Raw genomic sequence first — 22,013 nt, forward strand, 5'->3', positions numbered from 1 at the left:
TCCTTGATTGTCCTTCCGTGCTTCACTGCTACTACTACTACTACTACTACTACTACTACTACTACTACTACTGTTCCATATCAAACAAGATAAACTAACAAACTTATGTGAAATAACCACATAAACTTGAAAATGTACATAAATATTCTTATGGACCGATAGTATTAATTTATACAACTGATTTACTGATTGTCCTTCCGTGCTTCACTGCTACTTGCATTTCCTAATGTGTGATATGGCCTTATCATATCATTGCTCTCTCACCACCTCTTCATGTATTCAACAGTCATATTAGCTCGTTGCTGTTACTACTACTACTACTACTACTACTACACTACTACTATTACTTCTACTATTACTACTACTATCACCTTCACTACTACTACTACTACTACTACTACTACTACGACTACGACGACTAGTACTCTTATCGCCATCACTACTACTACTACTACTACTACTACTACTACCATTACTACTACTACTACTATTAGAACTTCTACTATATTACTACTACTTCTTTTACTACTATTACTATTACTACTACTACTACTACTACTACTACTACTACTACTACTACGACTAAATTTACTTGAGTGTGTGTTAGAAAACGGGCGAAAAGAAAATTGGCAACTTTTATTGTTTACACCATTAGTCACTAGCCGGATGCCATAGAGAGTGCACGTGCTTCCCTACCACGCCTTTGCAGTTTTCCATGGTAAGTAACAGTGTATCCATTTGGAACACGTTTATGTGTAATGTTAGTTTTAATGAGAAGAGAAATGATAATGTCTGATATGTGTACTGTTTACATGATGAGTTAGGAGAAGGTTTTAGAGGTGTTTTAGCTATAATAGATCACGAATATCATAAATATGACCCAGACGACACAAAGTAAGTGTTACAAATGTTTTTTCTTTTCTTTTCTTTCTGAGAGGTTTAGCTGTAACCATGAAACGAAGGAGATGCATTAGTGGTGAGGTGTTGCAGCTACTAGTCAACTCCGACGATTTCCAGCATGACCTTGACAGTACCGCAGGCGAGGTCAGTGATGCCAACACTACCGTTGACGCCGTGCAAGGAGGTCACCCTGTACACAGGAGAACATGCCCCAAGGAGGTCACCCTACACAGGAGAACATGCCCAGATCACTCTGATGTCCTCTGCTTCGACTGCCAGGAATAAGTGAAATGTGAGTCGTAGAAAACCTAACCTAACCTAACCCTATATTATATAAGCAAAGTTTTCATATTATAACAATCTTTTACACATACAAACACATTATAAAACCAAAAAAATAATAACAGATACCATTTTTATATATTTTACAAAAAAATGCATTTAGAAAAATCGCCCTTTTTCATTCGTTCCAGGCAGCAAGATATGTATGCAGCTCGGGATTGGAAGGCACCTGGCAATGTCGAGTGATGCATGTAGTATATATTTCTAGCTTTAGTTTTTAGTATCAGTTAATTTCATGATCTCAGGAACCAAAAAATTAAGTACTTTTTTTTCTTAAAAAATTTTTTTTATAATTATTCTGGAAATTCATTTTTGTTTATATTTCATTCATTTTTGTGTTTGCAGGCATCTACGAGCCTTATACTTTCAGTTTAGCATTATTTGGTTTAAATAAAATAAGTTTGTATATATATTTTTTTTTTTCCTAAAATGATTCCAATTGGATACAGTTTAGTGAAGTCGTCACAAAAAGGTAGGTTTAGTGATCTAGGGCTAGAGGGAAGGCACTTATCTCCCTCCCCCGACACTCTGATGTAGCCTGTCAAACCTTCCTATTGACTCGCCACTAACTCTACCACCACTCATCATGTGTCTTCCCAGTTCTCTAATAAACCTTAATTTGTCAAGTTTAAACTAAGTCAACAAACCGTGCATTTATTTTTCCATTCCTGACGCTGCATTGTGGGTAACTTGTACGTGACCAATGCTGACAGGCTTCCAGGGGTAATTAGGATTGAAAAGGCTGAGAACTGTTGCATTAGACTATTTTATTGACATTAGCAAGGATGCATGGAGGGCACAAGATTAATGGCCGCAGTCTTCACCATTTCAATAATAGTTTGTGAAGGTGTACAGAATCACCAGACAGTCACCATTATGAATATGGAGACCCATCCTGCTACTGAAGGGCTGGGCTAATCTCTGTTAGGACGTGAGCACACAAGTCTGTTTGCCCGCGCTGACCCACGCCAAGGATGAAGCCCTTTGACTCCCAGTGCATAAGGTGTGGCCACACTGCACACTAAACCATCTTGGAGGGAATCACTGGACACCTCAAGGCCTTATCCAAACTTATTATTATTATTATTATTATTATTATTATTATTATCATTATTACTATCAATGGATGGATAGATAGATAGATAGGTGGTGGTGATGGTGATGGTGGTGGTGGTGGTGATGGTGGTGGGAGCCTCTTGGAGTCTTCCCTAGTGGTGATGGTGGTTGTGGTGACAGGTAGTGTGGCGTGGTGAGGCGCCCTGCCTCTCGTCACGTCACACAGGACAGGAGGTGTCTCCACCACCAATGTGAGCCTTGATCCCTTTCTGCAGTGGTCGTTCCCGGGCGCGCTGCACTACACCACAAGACACACCACCACCACCACCACGATGTTGACGCCCGCCGCCACCCACGCCATTAACTCAGCCGTGCCGGAGTTGGCGGTGTCAAAATCCAACGCCCACTGGTGTGGCCCGTCCCACTCCGGGTCGCCGGTGACAGGGTTGCAGGAGAAGGTGAAGAGGGCCTGTCCTCGATGGTCACTGTGTGCCCCAGGAAGGCACACTGGGGCGGCAGCTCCTGCTCCACACCATCACGTTGTCCAGGGTGACCTGCGCCACGCCGCCGTGGTGCCGCACCTCCACCAGTTGCCAGCCGGCGCGGGACGGCGTGATGTCGGCGAGGTGCGGGTACAAGGTGGCGCCCCGCGTGGTGGTGCACGTCACCTGGAGCTGCAGCCTCACTGAGTCCTCGCCGGGCCGGAAGTAGAACCGAGCATTGTCCCGCCGGGTGGTCAAGACGTCTTTGTTCCCGCCGCGCCCCGAGGAGTGCTTGTAGTGCGGACACCTCACGCGGCACCCTACCGCCGCCTCCACGTCCTGCACCGCACTTACCTGCAGGGTGTCATAGCTCAGGGGCACGTCCTTGTTCTGCAGCACCACAGCAGCGGCCCCTGAGGGCTCCACCACCACCGAGTTGTTCTTGACCTGCACCTGCAGGAGAGTCCAGGCGGTGGGCAGCAAGGTCACGTCATATAGGAAGCCAAAGTCGACGAGCGTGCCGTTACTGCAGGTTCCCCTGTACAGCTTGAACCGCACGCTGGAAACCCTAGACTTCTGTTCCACGCGGACACAGGCTGTGGAGGCCGCGTGTGTCTCATGCACAGCAAAGTCCAGCCGCCACTGAGGCTCCGAGGGGCGCAGGGTGAGGGTGGTGGGCAGCGGGAAGGTGGACTGCAGGCTGCTGTCCAGCACCTCACAAGGCGTCTGCTGTCCTGCCGCCTCTGACGCCACCACCCCCACCACCACCACCACCAGACACTCCCTCCACCAGCACCACCTTCGCCACGACGCCTCCCCCATGACGGCCGCGGTGGTAGTGTGATGGTTACCCTGCGGCGCTGTGCTTCACTCAGTGGCCTGCGCTGATCAGAACACAAACATATTAATCAGGTCAGCGTGTGTGTGTGTGTGTGTGTGTGTGTGTGTGTGTGACATTAACAAAGCTATCTTAGTGGGCGTCTGTGTGCTGGTCTTGCAAGAAAAATGAGTGAAGGAGCACAGGAGGAGGAGGAGGAGGAGGAGGAGGACACGACCCTGGTTAGGTCTATAGAAGAGAAGACAACAGCCAGCCAGTGTAGCAGGTTGGTGTGTGTAGAAGATGAGGAAGTACAATGGGGAGTCTTTATAAGTAGTACAGAACATGCCTGCAGTGTCACTCTGTCAACACAAAGATGCAATAATTCGTTATGATATATTTTTCTACATAATTCCTTCTAAGTAGTGAACAAATGTATCCCCCAGCCTCCTCCACCTATTCGCGGGGGTTACGTTCCTTCCCCTCCCGCGAATCCCGAAAATCCACGAATTATTGATGCAGCTTTAAAACACCTATGTATGATAATATATACGCTAAAATATGCTTCCCAAACACATTCTAAGGACAGACTTACTCATTAATACAGTAATAATGTAGTAATATTTTTTTTTTGTAGTAATGATAAACTAAAAACAGTAATGTTGTATAATTTGAAAATCAGAGAGAGAGAGAGAGAGAGAGAGAGAGTTTAGTATCTCGCGCATGAAGCCGTGACATTGTTATTTTAAAGTTATTTACCAGTTATTGTATCATTAACTTGATAATTGAGTCCCTCTTGGGCTGATGCAGAGAGTGAATGTCAACACTGACACGCTCGGTAGCTCAGTGGTTAGAGCGCTGGCTTCACAAGCCAGAGGACCGGGGTTCGATTCCCTGGCCGGGTGGAGATATTTGGGTGTGTCTCCTTTGACGTGTAGCCCCTGTTCACTGTTCACTGTTCAGTGTTCACCTAGCAGTGAGTAGGTACGGGATGTAGATCGAGGAGTTGTGACCTTGTTGTCCTGGTGTGTGGTGTGTGCCTGACAGCTTGCAGGCTGGTCTCAGGCCTATCCGAAGATCGGAAATAATGAGCTCTGAGCTCGTTCCGCAGGGTAACGTCTGGCTGTCTCGTCAGAGACTGCACCAGTGTTGCCGCTCCACTTTTTCAAATAGTACCACATCAAACCAGTCAATAGTACCAAATGAGAACAAAATGTACCATAACTCTTGAATGAAATTATCTTACCTTATAATTCACTAATAATTAAAATTGCAGCTCCTCTTCTCTCATTCCAGGTGTAGGCTTTGTAGCCGTTGTTTTCTTCAGTAACTGGGTAGAAGGTTGCCACGTTTTACAATTTACATTTTAAAGCAGAGCCTTGCTGTTCAGTAGACTATTTAATGTATTTGTATTAAGTCTTGATCTCTGCTTGGTCTTTATATTGGTCACCAATGAGAATATTCTTTCAGCTGCAGCAGAGGAATGAGGCAGGGACATTAAATTCATCATGAGTTTGGATACATGAGGAAATCTTAGTGTATCACCGCACTTCTTTGAAACAGCATACCAAAACTGTTCTGGCTCCATTGATGATTCACGCAAAGATGGAATTTCAAATAGGATAAACTCTCGCCATTCTTTATTAAATTCTTCATAATCTTGCTCTTCAATTATATTGGGGAACTTAACTGCTAAAGGATTGACAGTCTTGGGCTTTCATTCACGCACGTTTTCGGGATCTAAGGCTTCCAGTAACTGTAATTTGTCAAACATCGCAGAGGACAGGAAGCGCTGAAACATTTGCTTTGATAGGGTAACATAAAAGTTCAGTGTTTTTACCTGGAAATCATGTAGGTCTTTCTTTGAAATACTGGAGGAGGAATCCAAGGCAATGCTTTCAACTTTTGCTCCCCGATATATGTCTTTTATCTGAAGATAGTTTGATGGATCATGAAAGTTTATTTTGCTCAGGTCCTTATCCTTCAAATATTCCTTTTTCGTAAAATAACTGAGAATAGCCTTTGCACTGCTGTTGATAGATTTCCGGAGCTTGTGTACTCTAAAGGAAGTTGCTTGAAATTCTACATTCACTTTATTTATAGCAGGCAAAATGAAGGCCAAAAAGGCAAAGAACATCCTAGTTACTGGATTGTGTAATTCTTCCAGTACTGATGAAGCAACAGCCATACCATCTTCCAAGGCAGCTCTTGTAAAATAGAGTGTAAGTGCAGGCCATTGCTCCAGGATTCTTCTTACAACCTCTTCTAACGACAACCAGCGGGTACAACTTGGGTGTAGAATTTTATGAGGTTGTCTAAGTCAATATTTGAAATTCAGTATACTCTGAGAGACTTTTGGGGCTGTTCATTATGTATGAATGCACATTCCTAGCTAATTTTTCGATCCGATGTGGAAGTTCCTTGCAAGCATTAAATGCACACAGGTGCATCGAATGGCAGCGAAACCTTGAACAAAAGGGCAGGAACTCTTTCTTTCAGTAGTGCTTGTACACCTGCTCTGCCACCCATCATAACACTTGCATTATCACTTGTAAAGCCAATCAAGTTTTCTACAGGAATTCCATGCTAATCAAAAAAGTTTACCAGTGAAGTGTATATGCCCCGGTCAGTGCAGTCTTCCACTTCCATTAAACACAAAAGCTTATCTTGAGTTCTCTGAATTTCTAGATCATAAAACGAACCAATAAGCACAAGATGTTTTGTTGTTGACAAATCGGTCGACTCGTCTATGATCAAGGAAAATATGGTTTTCTTCAAGTGAGATATTAAGTTATCAAAGTAACTAGGTCCCATTTGTTGCTTAAAAAGAGATGTTGCCTTTGTTCTCGCACACTTAACTGAACTTGCAATTTTTGAGTCAGGTGCTGCATTTGCCACAAGTCTTGGCAAATGATTCATAATGGCAATAGGCAAGTTATGCTCTGCAATAAAAGCACACAACTTTAGTTCTGATGCAACAACTTGCTTTTCAAAACTTGATGACACTGATGGTTGAAAAAAGGACATCAGTTTCTTTGATTTATCCATGGACTCCAAGTTTTTCATGTGCTTTTCAGTCTTACTGTGTCTTTAGTAGAGTTACGCTCACTGTTAATTCACAATTACACACACTACAGAATGCTTTATCTGAATTTTTTACTTTTGCATATCCAGGATGAAAACCTTTTGTCATGCGCCCATTTCTCTTGAAATTTATGCTCATATTTTGTTTTCTTTTTAGGTGTGCCAGCGTCACTGTCTTCATCACTACTAAAACTTCTTTTCTGCGCTCATTTTTGTTTCAAAACTTGAGATCCAAGACTGTAGGTATTAAGTGAACGAAAAAATCAATGCGGTGTCACTCGTGCACGGTGTTAATCCATAGGCCGCCAAGGAAGGACTGAGTGAAAAACTGTGTTACACGGGCGAGGCTACTTGGTATGGGTCTACCGTACTACGAGTCTGCGACAGTGTTGCCAGATCTACCGAAATTTCATGAGATGTACTGAAATTCCGACGAATCTCATGAAATACCGAATTATTGCTGCAATCTACAGAATTTTGATAGGTTCTCCAGAATTTCTCCAGAAATTAAACTTCCCGGTTACTGGTAGTTCGAAATTCATGAGAGGGGAAGGGAGTGAGCAGAGCAGAAGGGGTGGGGTGGGGGGTTAGCGAAGCTATATAGGCCTCTGGTAGTGCCTGCATGTAGTGCCCACAGTAGTATAAATAATATTTATTCAGTTTATAACCCTCCTATACCCTTGTTTGTTTCCCACGTAACATGTCCCTCCTTCCTTTCCTTCCCCACTCCCCGAGAAATCAGACTCAGTACACGTATTTGGCCTCCCTCCTCCTCCACTCCCCAGTTGGAATCAAGTAGTAAATGCGTATTTCGCCTCCCTCCCCTTTTGTGGATCACGGATAATGAGCCAATGTACCCACACCTCTCTACCTTCATGCTTAATTTGTTGTGCTTGCCTCACTCAAGTGCAACGGTGGAGTGAGTATTTTCAAGCATAAATCTCATGAAAACAAAACTGAGAAACAGACTGTCAACTAAAACTATTAGTGGGATGCTTCACACAAAAAGAATTATATCAAATTATAATTGTCATGATTTTGAAATAAAAAAAAAAATGGTTAAAAGAATAAATAGTGAAATGTACAAGAACAAAATGATGATGAAGTAGAAGACTGATGTATGTTAGGCTAAACTAAGGTAGTTTGTTTTGTTTTGTGAAAGAAGCTTTTTTTTTTTCTACCAGCATATTATAATAAAGTATTGCAGTACTTATAGAAAGTTTCTTGATTTAATTTCACTGCTTCAAATATATTCATATAAAACATTTTTAATTTGATTATATGTACATATATTATCGAGTGTGTCTACTGATTTTTACCTATATCTACTGAATTTTTCCGCACATTTCTACTGAAATTTTACCTGCGCCATCTGGCAACACTGGTCTGCGACGAAAACAAGCCGTGTGCAGGACAGGTCCAGGGGCGCCCGACGAACGCTGTGGTGTCTCGTATCCACTTGCCTTATATCCTTCTTATTATATTCTCCTTGCCAAATGTATTTAGTACCAAATTTAGTCATATTATGTTAAAGTTGTACCAAAAGTACTTAAGACTCCTTAATGTACCGAATTTGGTACGTTAGTACCAAAAACGGCAATACTGGACTGCAGCAGATCAAACAGTGAACCAAACAGGGTTCCAGGCGGGTTGCAGCGGTGACAGAACAACGTTAATACAAGCCTCGACTACACCTACACTTGTCACTACTCACAAGATCTTCCTGAGGTGTGGTGTTGTAGGAGTGCGAGGTCATGAAGGCAACTTAATATTTCTATGAGTTTAAATTTAACCGACGCTCTCTAATGAGGCGACTATCACTAACGCGCTATCTTATAATCGCGGCACTTATTATTTACCACCAGCAGAGTCCTTCCCTCTCAAATTGTTACTAGTTACTAGTGATAGCGGCGGGGATGAAACTCGAGGGGATTTGATTGACCTGAATAAGAGTTTTGTGTGAACTGAATGAGTTTTGCTAAGTCGTCTAACTCTCCGTCAGCCCACTGAAGGCAAACAAAAATATGTCATACTAAAAGAGAAAGATGGAAAACTTGATCTATCGACCAATGACAAACAGGACACCCAAAACACGTCTCGCCAACCCAAGAGAACACAATGCGATCGCTGATTACTTATCACACCAGTACCAGCTGTTTCTACGTTAACGTTACAACACTACCACACATATCAGACTTATCACATATCACCACTGGGCGTCGGTCATATCACAGGAGAAATCTGAAGGCGATGTTTTATGCTGTGAGTGGAATGATTCATATACTGAAGTACAATGGGTCCTACCTATCCTATGACAGGTACAGTGTGTGTGTGTGTGTGTGTGTGTGTGTGTCTCATATTTCTCCAGCCAGGAAGAAGGTAGTACATGACAGCAGTGAAGTTGTTGTTGTTGTTGGTCAGTCAGTCAGTCAGTCAGTCAGTAAGACAGACAGACAGACAGAAGGCAGTCAGTCAGTAAGACAGACAGACAGACAGACAGACGGATAGATAGACAGACAGACACAGATAGACAGTCAGTCAGTTAGTCAGGTAGACAGACAGACAGACAGACAATCAGTCACTCAGAGAGACAGACAGACAGACAGATAGACAGTCAGTCAGTTAGTCAGGTAGACAGACAGACAGACAGACAGACAGACAAACAATCAGTCAGTCAGACAGACAGACAGATAGACAGTCAGTCAGTTAGTCAGGTAGACAGACAGACAGACAGACAGACAGACAGACAGACAGACAGATAGACAGTCAGTCAGTTAGTCAGGTAGACAGACAGACAGACAGACAGACAGACAGACAGACAGAAAGATAGACAGTCAGTCAGTTAATCAGGTAGACAGACAGACAGACAGACAGACAGATAGACAGACAGACAGTCAGTCAGTTAGTCAGGTAGACAGACAGACAGACAGACAGACAGACAGACAGAAAGATAGACAGTCAGTCAGTTAGTCAGGTAGACAGACAGACAGACAGACAGATAAACAGACAGACAGACAGAAAGATAGACAGTCAGTCAGTTAGTCAGGTAGACAGACAGACAGACAGACAGATAAACAGACAGACAGACAGACAGACAGACAATCAGTCAATCAGACAGACAGACAGACAGTCAGTCAGTTAGTCAGGTAGACAGACAGACAGACAGACAGACAGACAGATAGACAGACAGACAGACAGACAGACAGACAGACAGACAGACAATCAGTCAATCAGACAGACAGATAGACAGTCAGTCAGTTAGACAGACAGACAGACAGATAGACATACAGACAGACTGATAGATAATCAGTCAATCAGACAGACAGACAGATAGACAGTCAGTCAGTTAGTCAGGTAGACAGACAGACAGACAGACAGACAGACAGACAGACAGACAGACAGACAGACAGACAGACAGACAGACAGACAGATAGACAGTCAGTCAGGTAGACAGACAGACAGACAGACAGACAGACAGACAATCAGTCAATCAGACAGACAGACAGACAGACATATAGACAGTGAGTCAGTTAGTCAGGTAGACAGACAGACAGACAATCAGTCAATCAGACAGACAGACAGACAGACAGATAGACAGTCAGTCAGTCAGTCAGATAGACAGACAGACAGACAGACAGACAGACAATCAGTCAGTTAGTCAGGTAGGCAGACAGACAGACAGACAGACAGACAGACATATGTTACGTAAATTTAAGTTATCTATATCTATTTCTATTTATCCATTTATCTACGCTGTGGCTTGTGGTGGAGAGTGTGTACTGGAAGACTGTGTGTTTTAAACTGTTGCCTTGTCGCATTGCAATATAATCAACCAGGAAGATTATGAAAGCTTGTCTCATAGTGCTTATCGTGAGAGAGAGAGAGAGAGAGAGAGAGAGAGAGAGAGAGAGAGAGAGAGAGAGAGAGAGAGAGAGAGAGAGACCCATGTGTTTTTCCAGTGGCTTTTTGTAGAGTGTTGGAAGAGTGGAGTGAGAATACTAGTGGTGGGTGGAGATGAGCGTTCCACCACTACATCACTGACTGTCCTTGATTGTCCTTCCGTGCTTCACTGCGACATGCATTTCCTAATGTGTGATATGGCCTTATCATATCATCGCTCTCTCACCACCTCTTCATGTATTCAACAGTTATATTAGCTCTTTGCTGTTACTACTACTACTACTACTACTACTACTACTACTACTACTACTACTATACTTCTACTATTACTACTACTATCACCTTCACTACTACTACTACTACTACTACTACTAGTACTCTTATCGCCATCACTACTACTGCTACTACTACTACTACTACTACTACTATTAGAACTTCTACTATATTATGTTACGTTCACCGGTTAAACTGGTAAGATTGGCATCGGAGAGCCGGTGAACAATAACAATAAAAAAAAACACTGCAGGTTCAACTGGTGAGGAAATGCAAAAGGGGGTCACTTTAAAAAGCTATTTTAATAACCCATAATGAAATTGACACATATATAACAAGAATCATGAAACACAGATATATAACATGAAACACAGGAAAATGACATACACATATACATATAACACAGTAATAAATACAACAATAAAGAACCCAACTTAATACCTAACAATAATCCTAATCCTATATAGAGGCAATGTGGAAAACACGGACGAGGGGAAGTGATACTTATGCGGTGTCGCAGTGGTGAAATGCTGGGTGATGGTTGATCCCACGGTAGACCCAAGAGGCGTTGTGTTCACTGGTTGAGGCTTGGATCTCAACTGCCAATCCAGAAAACCAAGAGCTGGCTCAACACTTTCGGTTGAGTCGAAAGGGGCCGCGTGAATCCAACTACGGGACAGTAGCGGGGCTTCATGAAACGGTGACGTGGAGGGTTCATGAAACGGTGACGTGGAGGGTTCATGAAACGGTGACGTGGAGAGTTCATGAAACGGTGATGTGGAGGGTTCATGAAACGGTGACGTGGAGGGTTCATGAAACGGTGACGTGGAGGGTTCATGAAACGGTGACGTGGAGGGTTCATGAAACGGTGACGTGGAGGGTTCATGAAACGGTGACGTGGAGGGTTCATGAAACGGTGACGTGGGAGGTTCATGAAACGGTGGCCACACTGCACACTAAACCATCTTGGAGGGAATCACTGGACACCTCAAGGCCTTATCCAAACTTATTATTATTATTATTATTATTATTATTATCATTATTACTATCAATGGATGGATAGATAGATAGATAGGTGATGGTGGTGGTGGTGGTGATGGTGGTGGTGGTGGTGATGGTGGTGGGAGCCTCTTGGAGTCTTCCCTAGTGGTGATGGTGGTTGTGGTGACAGGTAGTGTGGCGTGGTGAGGCGCCCCTGCCTCTCGTCACGTCACACAGGACAGGAGGTGTCTCCACCACCAATGTGAGCCTTGATCCCTTTCTGCAGTGGTCGTTCCCGGGCGCGCTGCACTACACCACAAGACACACCACCACCACCACCACGATGTTGACGCCCGTCGCCACCCACGCCATTAACTCAGCCGTGCCGGAGTTGGCGGTGTCAAAATCAACGCCCACTGGTGTGGCCCGTCCCACTCCGGGTCGCCGGTGACAGGGTTGCAGGAGGAGGTGAAGAGGGCCTGTCCCTCGATGGTCACTGTGTGCCCCAGGAAGGCACACTGGGGCGGCAGCTCCTGCTCCACACCATCACGTTGTCCAGGGTGACCTGCGCCACGCCGCCGTGGTGCCGCACCTCCACCAGTTGCCAGCCGGCGCGGGACGGCGTGATGTCGGCGAGGTGCGGGTACAAGGTGGCGCCCGCGTGGTGGTGCACGCCCCTGGAGCTGCAGCCTCACTGAGTCCTCGCCGGGCCGGAAGTAGAACCGAGCATTGTCCCGCCGGGTGGTCAAGACGTCTTTGTTCCCGCCGCGCCCCGAGGAGTGCTTGTAGTGCGGACACCTCACGCGGCACCCCACCGCCGCCTCCACGTCCTGCACCGCACTTACCTGCAGGGTGTCACAGCTCAGGGGCACGTCCCTGTCCTGCAGCACCACAGCAGCGGCCCCTGAGGGCTCCACCACCACCGAGTTGTCCTTGACCTGCACCTGCAGGAGAGTCCAGGCGGTGGGCAGAAAGGTCACGTCATATAGGAAGCCAAAGTCGACGAGCGTGCCGTTACTGCAGGTTCCCTTGTACAGCTTGAACCGCAGGCTGGAAACCTTAGACTTCTGTTCCACGCGGACACAGGCTGTGGAGGCCGCGTGTGTCTCATGCACAGCAAAGTCCAGCCGCCACTGAGGCTCCGAGGGGCGCAGGGTGAGGGTGGTGGGCAGCGGGAAGGTGGACTGCAGGCTGCTGTCCAGCACCTCACAAGGCGTCTGCTGTCCTGCCGCCTCTGACGCCGCCACCACCACCACCACCACCACCAGACACTCCCTCCACCAGCACCACCTTCGCCACGACGCCTCCCCCATGACGGCCGCGGTGGTAGTGTGATGGTTCCGCTGCGGCGCTGTGCTTCACTCAGTGGCCTGTGCTGATCAGAACACAAACATATTAATCAGGTCAGCGTGTGTGTGTGTGTGTGTGTGTGTGTGTGTGTGTGTGTGTGTGTGTGTGTGTGTGTGTGACACGAACACGCCTAACCTCTCCGCACCCCACGCCGGGCCCTGGCAGGCGGAGGAGCACTGCCGGTGTCCTTTGTGGCCCACCTAAGGTCGAAGAGCGTCAACACTTGTATTTGTTGGTAACACTTTGTACTAACAGTATTCACTGATTGCTGAAGCGAAACACACACACACACACACACACACACACACACACACACACACACACACACACACACACACACGTGGAAACCCTGCTAACACCGCTACCGTTTCCTACACTGATTAAATGTTTAGTTTTGCTTCGCCCCAAGACCCGTATCACACGCTCGCTCTCCTGTGACAGCATGTTCGTCGAGGCGTGGCAGGAAATACTAGCACACGGGCGTGGCACCTCGGGAAAGACAACAACAATGGCAGCACAGGAGGAGGAGGAGGAGGAGAAGGAGGAGGACACGACCCTGGTTAGGTCTATAGAAGAGAAGACAACAGCCAGCCAGTGTAGCAGGTTGGTGTGTGTAGAAGATGAGGAAGTACAATGGGGAGTCTTTATAAGTAGTACAGAACATGCCTGCAGTGTCACTCTGTCAACACAAAGATGCAATAATTCGTTATGATATATTTTTCTACATAATTCCTTCTAAGTAGTGAACAAATGTATCCCCAGCCTCCCCACCTATTCGCGGGGTTACGTTCCTTCCTCCCGCGAATCCCGAAAATCCACGAATTATTGATGCAGCTTTAAAACACCTATGTATGATAATATATACGCTAAAATATGCTTCCCAAACACATTCTAAGGACAGACTTACTCATTAATACAGTAATAATGTAGTAATATTTTTTTTTTGTAGTAATGATAAACTAAAAACAGTAATGTTGTATAATTTGAAAATCAGAGAGAGAGAGAGAGAGAGAGTTTAGTATCTCGCGCATGAAGCCGTGACATTGTTATTTTAAAGTTATTTACCAGTTATTGTATCATTAACTTGATAATTGAGTCCCTCTTGGGCTGATGCAGAGAGTGAATGTCAACACTGACACGCTCGGTAGCTCAGTGGTTAGAGCGCTGGCTTCACAAGCCAGAGGACCGGGGTTCGATTCCCTGGCCGGGTGGAGATATTTGGGTGTGTCTCCTTTGACGTGTAGCCCCTGTTCACTGTTCACTGTTCAGTGTTCACCTAGCAGTGAGTAGGTACGGGATGTAGATCGAGGAGTTGTGACCTTGTTGTCCTGGTGTGTGGTGTGTGCCTGACAGCTTGCAGGCTGGTCTCAGGCCTATCCGAAGATCGGAAATAATGAGCTCTGAGCTCGTTCCGCAGGGTAACGTCTGGCTGTCTCGTCAGAGACTGCACCAGTGTTGCTGCTCCACTTTTCAAATAGTACCACATCAAACCAGTCAATAGTACCAAATGAGAACAAAATGTACCATAACTCTTGAATGAAATTATCTTACCTTATAATTCACTAATAATTAAAATTGCAGCTCCTCTTCTCTCATTCCAGGTGTAGGCTTTGTAGCCGTTGTTTTCTTCAGTAACTGGGTAGAAGGTTGCCACGTTTTACAATTTACATTTTAAAGCAGAGCTTTGCTGTTCAGTAGACTATTTAATGTATTTGTATTAAGTCTTGATCTCTGCTTGGTCTTTATATTGGTCACCAATGAGAATATTCTTTCAGCTGCAGCAGAGGAATGAGGCAGGGACATTAAATTCATCATGAGTTTGGATACATGAGGAAATCTTAGTGTATCACCGCACTTCTTTGAAACAGCATACCAAAACTGTTCTGGCTCCATTGATGATTCACGCAAAGATGGAATCTCAAGTAGGATAAGCTCTCGCCATTCTTTATTAAATTCTTCATAATCTTGCTCTTCAATTATATTGGGTAACTTAACTGCTAAAGGAATGACAGTCTTGGGCTTTCCTTCACGCACGTTTTCGGGATCTAAGGCTTCCAGTAACAAACATCCCAGAGGACAGGAAGCGCTGAAACATTTGCTTTGACAGGGCAACATAAAAGTTCAGTGTTTTTACCTGGAAATCATGTAGGTCTTTCTTTGAAATACTGGAGGAAGAATCCAAGGCAATGCTTTCAACTTTTGCTCCCGATATATGTCTTTTATCTGAAGATAGTTTGATGGATCATGAAAGTTTATTTTGCTCAGGTCCTTATCCTTCAAATATTCCTTTTCGTAAAATAACTGAGAATAGCCTTTGCACTGCTGTTGATAGATTTCCGGAGCTTGTGTACTCTAAAGGAAGTTGCTTGAAATTCTACATTCACTTTATTTATAGCAGGCAAAATGAAGGCCAAAAAGGCAAAGAACATCCTAGTTACTGGATTGTGTAATTCTTCCAGTACTGATGAAGCAACAGCCATACCATCTTCCAAGGCAGCTCTTGTAAAATAGAGTGTAAGTGCAGGCCATTGCTCCAGGATTCTTCTTACAACCTCTTCTAACGACAACCAGCGGGTACAACTTGGGTGTAGAATTTTATGAGGTTGTCTAAGTCAATATTTGAAATTCAGTATACTCTGAGAGACTTTTGGGGCTGTTCATTATGTATGAATGCACATTAATAGCTAATTTTTCGATCCGATGTGGAAGTTCCTTGCAAGCATTAAATGCACACAGGTGCATCGAATGGCAGACGAAACCTTGAACAAAAAGGGCAGGAACTCTTTCTTTCAGTAGTGCTTGTACACCTGCTCTGCCACCCATCATAACACTTGCATTATCACTTGTAAAGCCAATCAAGTTTTCTACAGGAATTCCATGCTAATCAAAAAAGTTTGCCATTGAAGTGTATATGCCCCGGGCAGTGCAGTCTTCCACTTCCATTAAACACAAAAGCTTATCTTGAGTTCTCTGAATTTCTATATCATAAAAACGACCAATAAGCACAAGATGTTTTGTTGTTGACAAATCGGTCGACTCGTCTATGATCAAGGAAAATATGGTTTTCTTCAAGTGAGATATTAAGTTATCAAAGTAACTAGGTCCCATTTGTTGCTTAAAAAGAGATGTTGCCTTTGTTCTCGCACACTTAACTGAACTTGCAATTTTTGAGTCAGGTGCTGCATTTGCCACAAGTCTTGGCAAATGATTCATAATGGCAATAGGCAAGTTATGCTCTGCAATAAAAGCACACAACTTTAGTTCTGATGCAACAACTTGCTTTTCAAAACTTGATGACACTGATGGTTGAAAAAAGGACATCAGTTTCTTTGATTTATCCATGGACTCCAAGTTTTTCATGTGCTTTTCAGTCTTACTGTGTCTTTAGTAGAGTTACGCTCACTGTTAATTCACAATTACACACACTACAGAATGCTTTATCTGAATTTTTACTTTTGCATATCCAGGATGAAAACCTTTTGTCATGCGCCCATTTCTCTTGAAATTTATGCTCATATTTTGTTTTCTTTTTAGGTGTGCCAGCGTCACTGTCTTCATCACTACTAAAACTTCTTTTCTGCGCTCATTTTTGTTTCAAAACTTGAGATCCAAGACTGTAGGTATTAAGTGAACGAAAAAATCAATGCGGTGTCACTCGTGCACGGTGTTAATCCATAGGCCGCCAAGGAAGGACTGAGTGAAAAACTGTGTTACACGGGCGAGGCTACTTGGTATGGGTCTACCGTACTACGAGTCTGCGACAGTGTTGCCAGATCTACCGAAATTTCATGAGATGTACTGAAATTCCGACGAATCTCATGAAATACCGAATTATTGCTGCAATCTACAGAATTTTGATAGGTTCTCCAGAATTTCTCCAGAAATTAAACTTCCCGGTTACTGGTACTTCGAAATTCATGAGAGGGGAAGGGAGTGAGCAGAGCAGAAGGGGTGGGGGGGTGGGGGGTTAGCGAAGCTATATAGGCCTCTGGTAGACTGGTAGTGCCTGCATGTAGTGCCCACAGTAGTATACATAATATTTATTCAGTTTATAACCCTCCTATACCCTTGTTTGTTTCCCACGTAACATGTCCCTCCCTTCCTTTCCTTCCCCCACTCCCCCCGAGAAATCAGACTCAGTACACGTATTTGGCCTCCCTTCCCTCCTCCACTCCCCAGATGGAATCAAGTAGTAAATGCGTATTTCGCCTCCCCTCCCCCCTTTTGTGGATCAGGGATAATGAGCCAATGTACCCACACCTCTCTACCTTCATGCTTAATTTGTTGTGCTTGCCTCACTCAAGTGCAACGGTGGAGTGAGTATTTTCAAGCATAAATCTCATGAAAACAAAACTGAGAAACAGACTGTCAACTAAAACTATTAGTGGGATGCTTCACACAAAAAGAATTATATCAAATTATAATTGTCATGATTTTGAAATAAAAAAAAAAATGGTTAAAAGAATAAATAGTGAAATGTACAAGAACAAAATGATGATGAAGTAGAAGACTGATGTATGTTAGGCTAAACTAAGGTAGTTTGTTTTGTTTTGTGAAAGAAGCTTTTTTTTTTTCTACCAGCATATTATAATAAAGTATTGCAGTACTTATAGAAAGTTTCTTGATTTAATTTCACTGCTTCAAATATGTTCATAAAGAAACATTTTTAATTTGATTTTATGTACATATATCATCGAGTGTGTCTACTGATTTTTTTACCTATATCTACTGAATTTTTCCGCACATTTCTACTGAAATTTTACCTGCGCCATCTGGCAACACTGGTCTGCGACGAAAACAAGCCGTGTGCAGGACAGGTCCAGGGGCGCCCGACGAACGCTGTGGTGTCTCGTATCCACTTGCCTTATATCCTTCTTATTATATTCTCCTTGCCAAATGTATTTAGTACCAAATTTAGTCATATTATGTTAAAGTTGTACCAAAAGTACTTAAGACTCCTTAATGTACCGAATTTGGTACGTTAGTACCAAAAACGGCAATACTGGACTGCAGCAGATCAAACAGTGAACCAAACAGGGTTCCAGGCGGGTTGCAGCGGTGACAGAACAACGTTAATACAAGCCTCGACTACACCTACACTTGTCACTACTCACAAGATCTTCCTGAGGTGTGGTGTTGTAGGAGTGCGAGGGTCATGAAGGCAACTTAATATTTCTATGAGTTTAAATTTAACCGACGCTCTCTAATGAGGCGACTATCACTAACGCGCTATCTTATAATCGCGGCACTTATTATTTACCACCAGCAGAGTCCTTCCCTCTCAAATTGTTACTAGTTACTAGTGATAGCGGCGGGGATGAAACTCGAGGGGATTTGATTGACCTGAATAAGAGTTTTGTGTGAACTGAATGAGTTTTGCTAAGTCGTCTAACTCTCCGTCAGCCCACTGAAGGCAAACAAAAATATGTCATACTAAAAGAGAAAGATGGAAAACTTGATCTATCGACCAATGACAAACAGGACACCCAAAACACGTCTCGCCAACCCAAGAGAACACAATGCGATCGCTGATTACTTATCACACCAGTACCAGCTGTTTCTACGTTAACGTTACAACGCTTACCACACATATCAGACTTATCACATATCACCACTGGGCGTCGGTCATATCACAGGAGAAATCTGAAGGCGATGTTTTTATGCTGTGAGTGGAATGATTCATATACTGAAGTACAATGGGTCCTACCTATCCTATGACAGGTACAGTGTGTGTGTGTGTGTGTGTGTGTGTGTGTGTGTGTGTCTCATATTTCTCCAGCCAGGAAGAAGGTAGTACATGACAGCAGTGAAGTTGTTGTTGTTGTTGGTCAGTCAGTCAGTCAGTCAGTCAGTAAGACAGACAGACAGACAGAAGGCAGTCAGTCAGTAAGACAGACAGACAGACAGACAGACAGAAGGCAGTCAGTCAGTAAGACAGACAGACAGACAGACAGACAGACAATCAGTCAGTCAGACAGACAGATAGACAGTCAGTCAGTTAGTCAGGTAGACAGGCAGACAGACAGACAGATAGACAGTCAGTCAGTTAGTCAGGTAGACAGACAGACAGCAGGGGTCTGGGAGGTAAAACGATATCAATGTCAAAAAGAAAAAGAAATGTACAGATAACAGTTACATACGCCATGTGTCGTGTATCAGGAGGGACAGTGTGTGTGTGTGTGTGTACTATACACACACACACCACCACCACCACCACCACCACCACAACCACATCCACTTCAAGCGTGATAAAGTTTTGTTGTCAGATAAGACTCTCTCTCTCTCTCTCTCTCTCTCTCTCTCTCTCTCTCTCTCTCTCTCTCTCTCTCTCTCTCTCTCTCTCTTATTATTATTTTTATTTAAACATAACTTTATACAAAAGAACATGTACCCAGTTTCTCTCTCTCTCTCTCTCTCTCTCTCTCTCTCTCTCTCTCTCTCTCTCTCTCTCTCATCAATCAGTCAGTCAGTCAGTCAGTCAATCAAACAGTCAGTCAGTCAGTCAGTCAATCAATCAAACAGTCAGTCAGTCAGTCAATCAAACAGTCAATCAGTCAGTCAGTCAGTCAATCAAACAGTCAGTCAGTCAGTCAGTCAGTCAATCAAACAGTCAGTCAGTCATTCAGTCAGTCAATCAAACAGTCAGTCAGTCAGTCAGTCAATCAAACGGCCTCCTCCCCGGGGCCGAAGAGGCTGTGAGTACTGCCTGCGCCCAGGACACTCGAGGGAAGAATGCTTCTCACGGATAGCAGACGCCAGACAGGAAGCCATCCTGAGAAGGGTCTTAGCTGAAGGGAGGAGAAACGGGTACGCCCCACACCCCCAACCCCCAGCGCCCTTTCGTGGTGACTCCGGATGGCAACACAGGCAATGGGAGGAGCAGCCGAGGTCCCAGCGGGGATGGACCTCGGCCCCTTGGGAGAGCGAATACTAACAGCACTCCTCGCCATAACAGCAACCCGCCAGCACCAAGAAACGTCGGCCACTCCCCTCTCCTCACGGTTGTCTCTGCCAACGTGAGAGGGCTTCGTAGCAACATTGCTGATCTCTCCCACAACTTTGTACTACGACAAAAGCCGATATTGTGGCGGTGAGCGAAACGTGGATGAGTGACACTGTGGAGCCGTCATTTGGCAAAATAAAAGGCTACACGAAGTGGGTGAGGAAGGATCGTATCGGCAGGGCAGGTGGAGGTGTGGCTGTTTGCTTTAAAATGGCCTCCAGACTCAGGAACTGTCAGTAGACCTTCCTCAGCAAATGGAAGCACTTTTCTTCCGAATAGTGCTGACTGACAACAGTGGCTTGCTGCTCTGTGTACTATATCGCCCCCCCAGGCAAGGCCGTTTCTCGCTTGACTTCCTGGCGGAGGAGATGGACAACTTGCTCCAACGCCACGGCTGCAAGAACGTCCTCATCGTGGGAGATCTAAATTTCCATCTCGAGCAGCAAGCTTACAACAACTTAGTGACAGTGTCCGGCCTCACCAACCACGTCACATTTCAGACCCACGAAAGAGGAGGCCTGCTCGACCCAGTATTATCAGACCTCCCGGAAGAAAGAATATTGTGTCAGCAGCTGGATAAAGTGGGTAGTTCGGACCACCACGCCGTACTGACGAAGATCCAGCTACATGTGGCGAGGGAAAAAGCTGCACCTCGAACCATCTGGCTATGGGAGCAAGCTAGCTGGCGTGACATGAGGGGCGCACTGACAGCCACAGACTGGCAGACGGTGCTCACGGGAGACGCGGAGGAGATGACTAACGCTCTCACCTCAATCCTGGCCACACTACAGGACCGCCACGTCCCTCACCGCACATACCTCGCCAAGGCCACAAACCCCCCAATGGTTTGGCTTCCGCTGTCAGATAGCTGCCGAAGCCAAGTATGCAGCATGGAGGAGATACAAGCAGCGCCCGTCACAACACAACCTCACCATGCACCGAGCTGCTTGTAAGAGAATGACTGACACCTCCAAGTGGGCGAGGAAACACTGGGAGCAAGACCTCAGGAGAAAGCTCACAGGCCCAGGAGTTGGAGATAAGACGTGGTGGACACTGGTCAAGGAGAGGCAGGGTGTGATGCGGCAGGAGAGCGTGCCCCCCCTCACCAGGCAGGACGGAACCACTGCCTCAAGCAGTGATGACAAGGCTGCACTCCTGGCAAAATTATTTGCAGAAAAAATGCAGGTTGAGTGCCCCACACGCCCCCCTCCAGTGCTACCCCGGGAGACAGCGCACACCATCACCTCAATACCCATCACCACGGAGCTGGTGGAAAAAGCACTCGGGCAACTGGACGCAGGGAAAGCCACGGGCCCAGACGGAATCAGCCCCCGGGTGCTGAAACAATGTGCCAGGGAACTGTCAGTGCCTCTTGCTGCTATTTTTTCTGCCTGCCTGGCAGAAAAAAAGTGGCCAGCATCCTGGAAGGAGGCATACGTGGTCCCTGTGCATAAAAAAGGGTCCAAGTCTGACCCAAGGCACTACCGACCCATCTCCCTGCTGTCTGTGATGGGTAAGGTGTTCGAAAAACTGGTGGCAGCCGTCATATGGCAGCACCTGGATGAACACCAGCTTCTCTCACCCCACCAGTTCGGGTTTCGGCCAGGTCGATCTACTTCCGATCTCCTTCTCCTACTCTCCCAGGAATGGCAGGACACCCTTGACGAAGGCCTGGACACGCTCGTAGTGGCCCTTGATATCGCGGGGGGCTTATGACCGAGTGTGGCATGCGGGTCTTCTGACTAAGCTCCAAGCCAAGGGCATCGACGGCGGTCTCCTGAAGCTACTCGAGGATTACCTCCAAGGAAGGACACTTCGAACCGTC

General features: G+C 45.3%; 2 protein-coding genes and 1 long non-coding RNA gene across 4 annotated transcripts; 1 reads left to right on the forward strand and 2 right to left on the reverse strand.

Moving 5' to 3' along the window:
* The first annotated feature begins 562 nt into the window (after positions 1–562).
* On the forward strand, positions 563–1,648 carry LOC123506462. Of its 2 annotated transcripts, none has more exons than XR_006675435.1 (3): positions 563–718; positions 936–1,192; positions 1,374–1,648. It is a non-coding gene; the product is annotated as an uncharacterized LOC123506462 (long non-coding RNA). The 2 variants fall into 2 exon arrangements; XR_006675436.1 differs by having other exon boundaries at positions 567–718; positions 944–1,192.
* Positions 1,649–2,596: 948 nt separating this feature from the next.
* On the reverse strand, positions 2,597–8,528 carry LOC123507090. Its single transcript, XM_045259653.1, has 3 exons — positions 8,396–8,528; positions 2,805–3,664; positions 2,597–2,767 (listed from the first exon to the last, which is right to left on the reverse strand). Exons 2-3 carry the CDS (start codon positions 3,600–3,602, stop codon positions 2,597–2,599), a joined length of 969 nt encoding a protein of 322 aa, XP_045115588.1. The 5' UTR covers positions 3,603–3,664; positions 8,396–8,528.
* A 3,678-nt stretch (positions 8,529–12,206) lies between these two features.
* LOC123507098 lies at positions 12,207–18,452 on the reverse strand. Its single transcript, XM_045259666.1, has 2 exons — positions 18,300–18,452; positions 12,207–13,210 (listed from the first exon to the last, which is right to left on the reverse strand). Exon 2 carries the CDS (start codon positions 13,146–13,148, stop codon positions 12,207–12,209), a length of 942 nt encoding a protein of 313 aa, XP_045115601.1. The 5' UTR covers positions 13,149–13,210; positions 18,300–18,452.
* Between the last annotated feature and the right edge of the window lie 3,561 nt (positions 18,453–22,013).

The sequence above is a fragment of the Portunus trituberculatus genome, chromosome 2 (assembly GCF_017591435.1).
Source record: "Portunus trituberculatus isolate SZX2019 chromosome 2, ASM1759143v1, whole genome shotgun sequence".
In the NCBI taxonomy this organism is placed as follows: Eukaryota; Metazoa; Arthropoda; class Malacostraca; order Decapoda; family Portunidae; genus Portunus; species Portunus trituberculatus.

Coding starts and splice junctions, on each gene's coding strand:
- LOC123507090 (XM_045259653.1), bottom strand. CDS start 3,602: ATGGGGGAGGCGTCGTGGCGAAGGTGGTGCTGGTGGAGGGAGTGTCTG. Junction 2,768..2,804: donor GCAGGAGCTGCCGCCCCAGT/GTGCCTTCCTGG, acceptor CATCGAGGACAG/GCCCTCTTCACCTTCTCCTG.
- LOC123507098 (XM_045259666.1), bottom strand. CDS start 13,148: ATGGGGGAGGCGTCGTGGCGAAGGTGGTGCTGGTGGAGGGAGTGTCTG.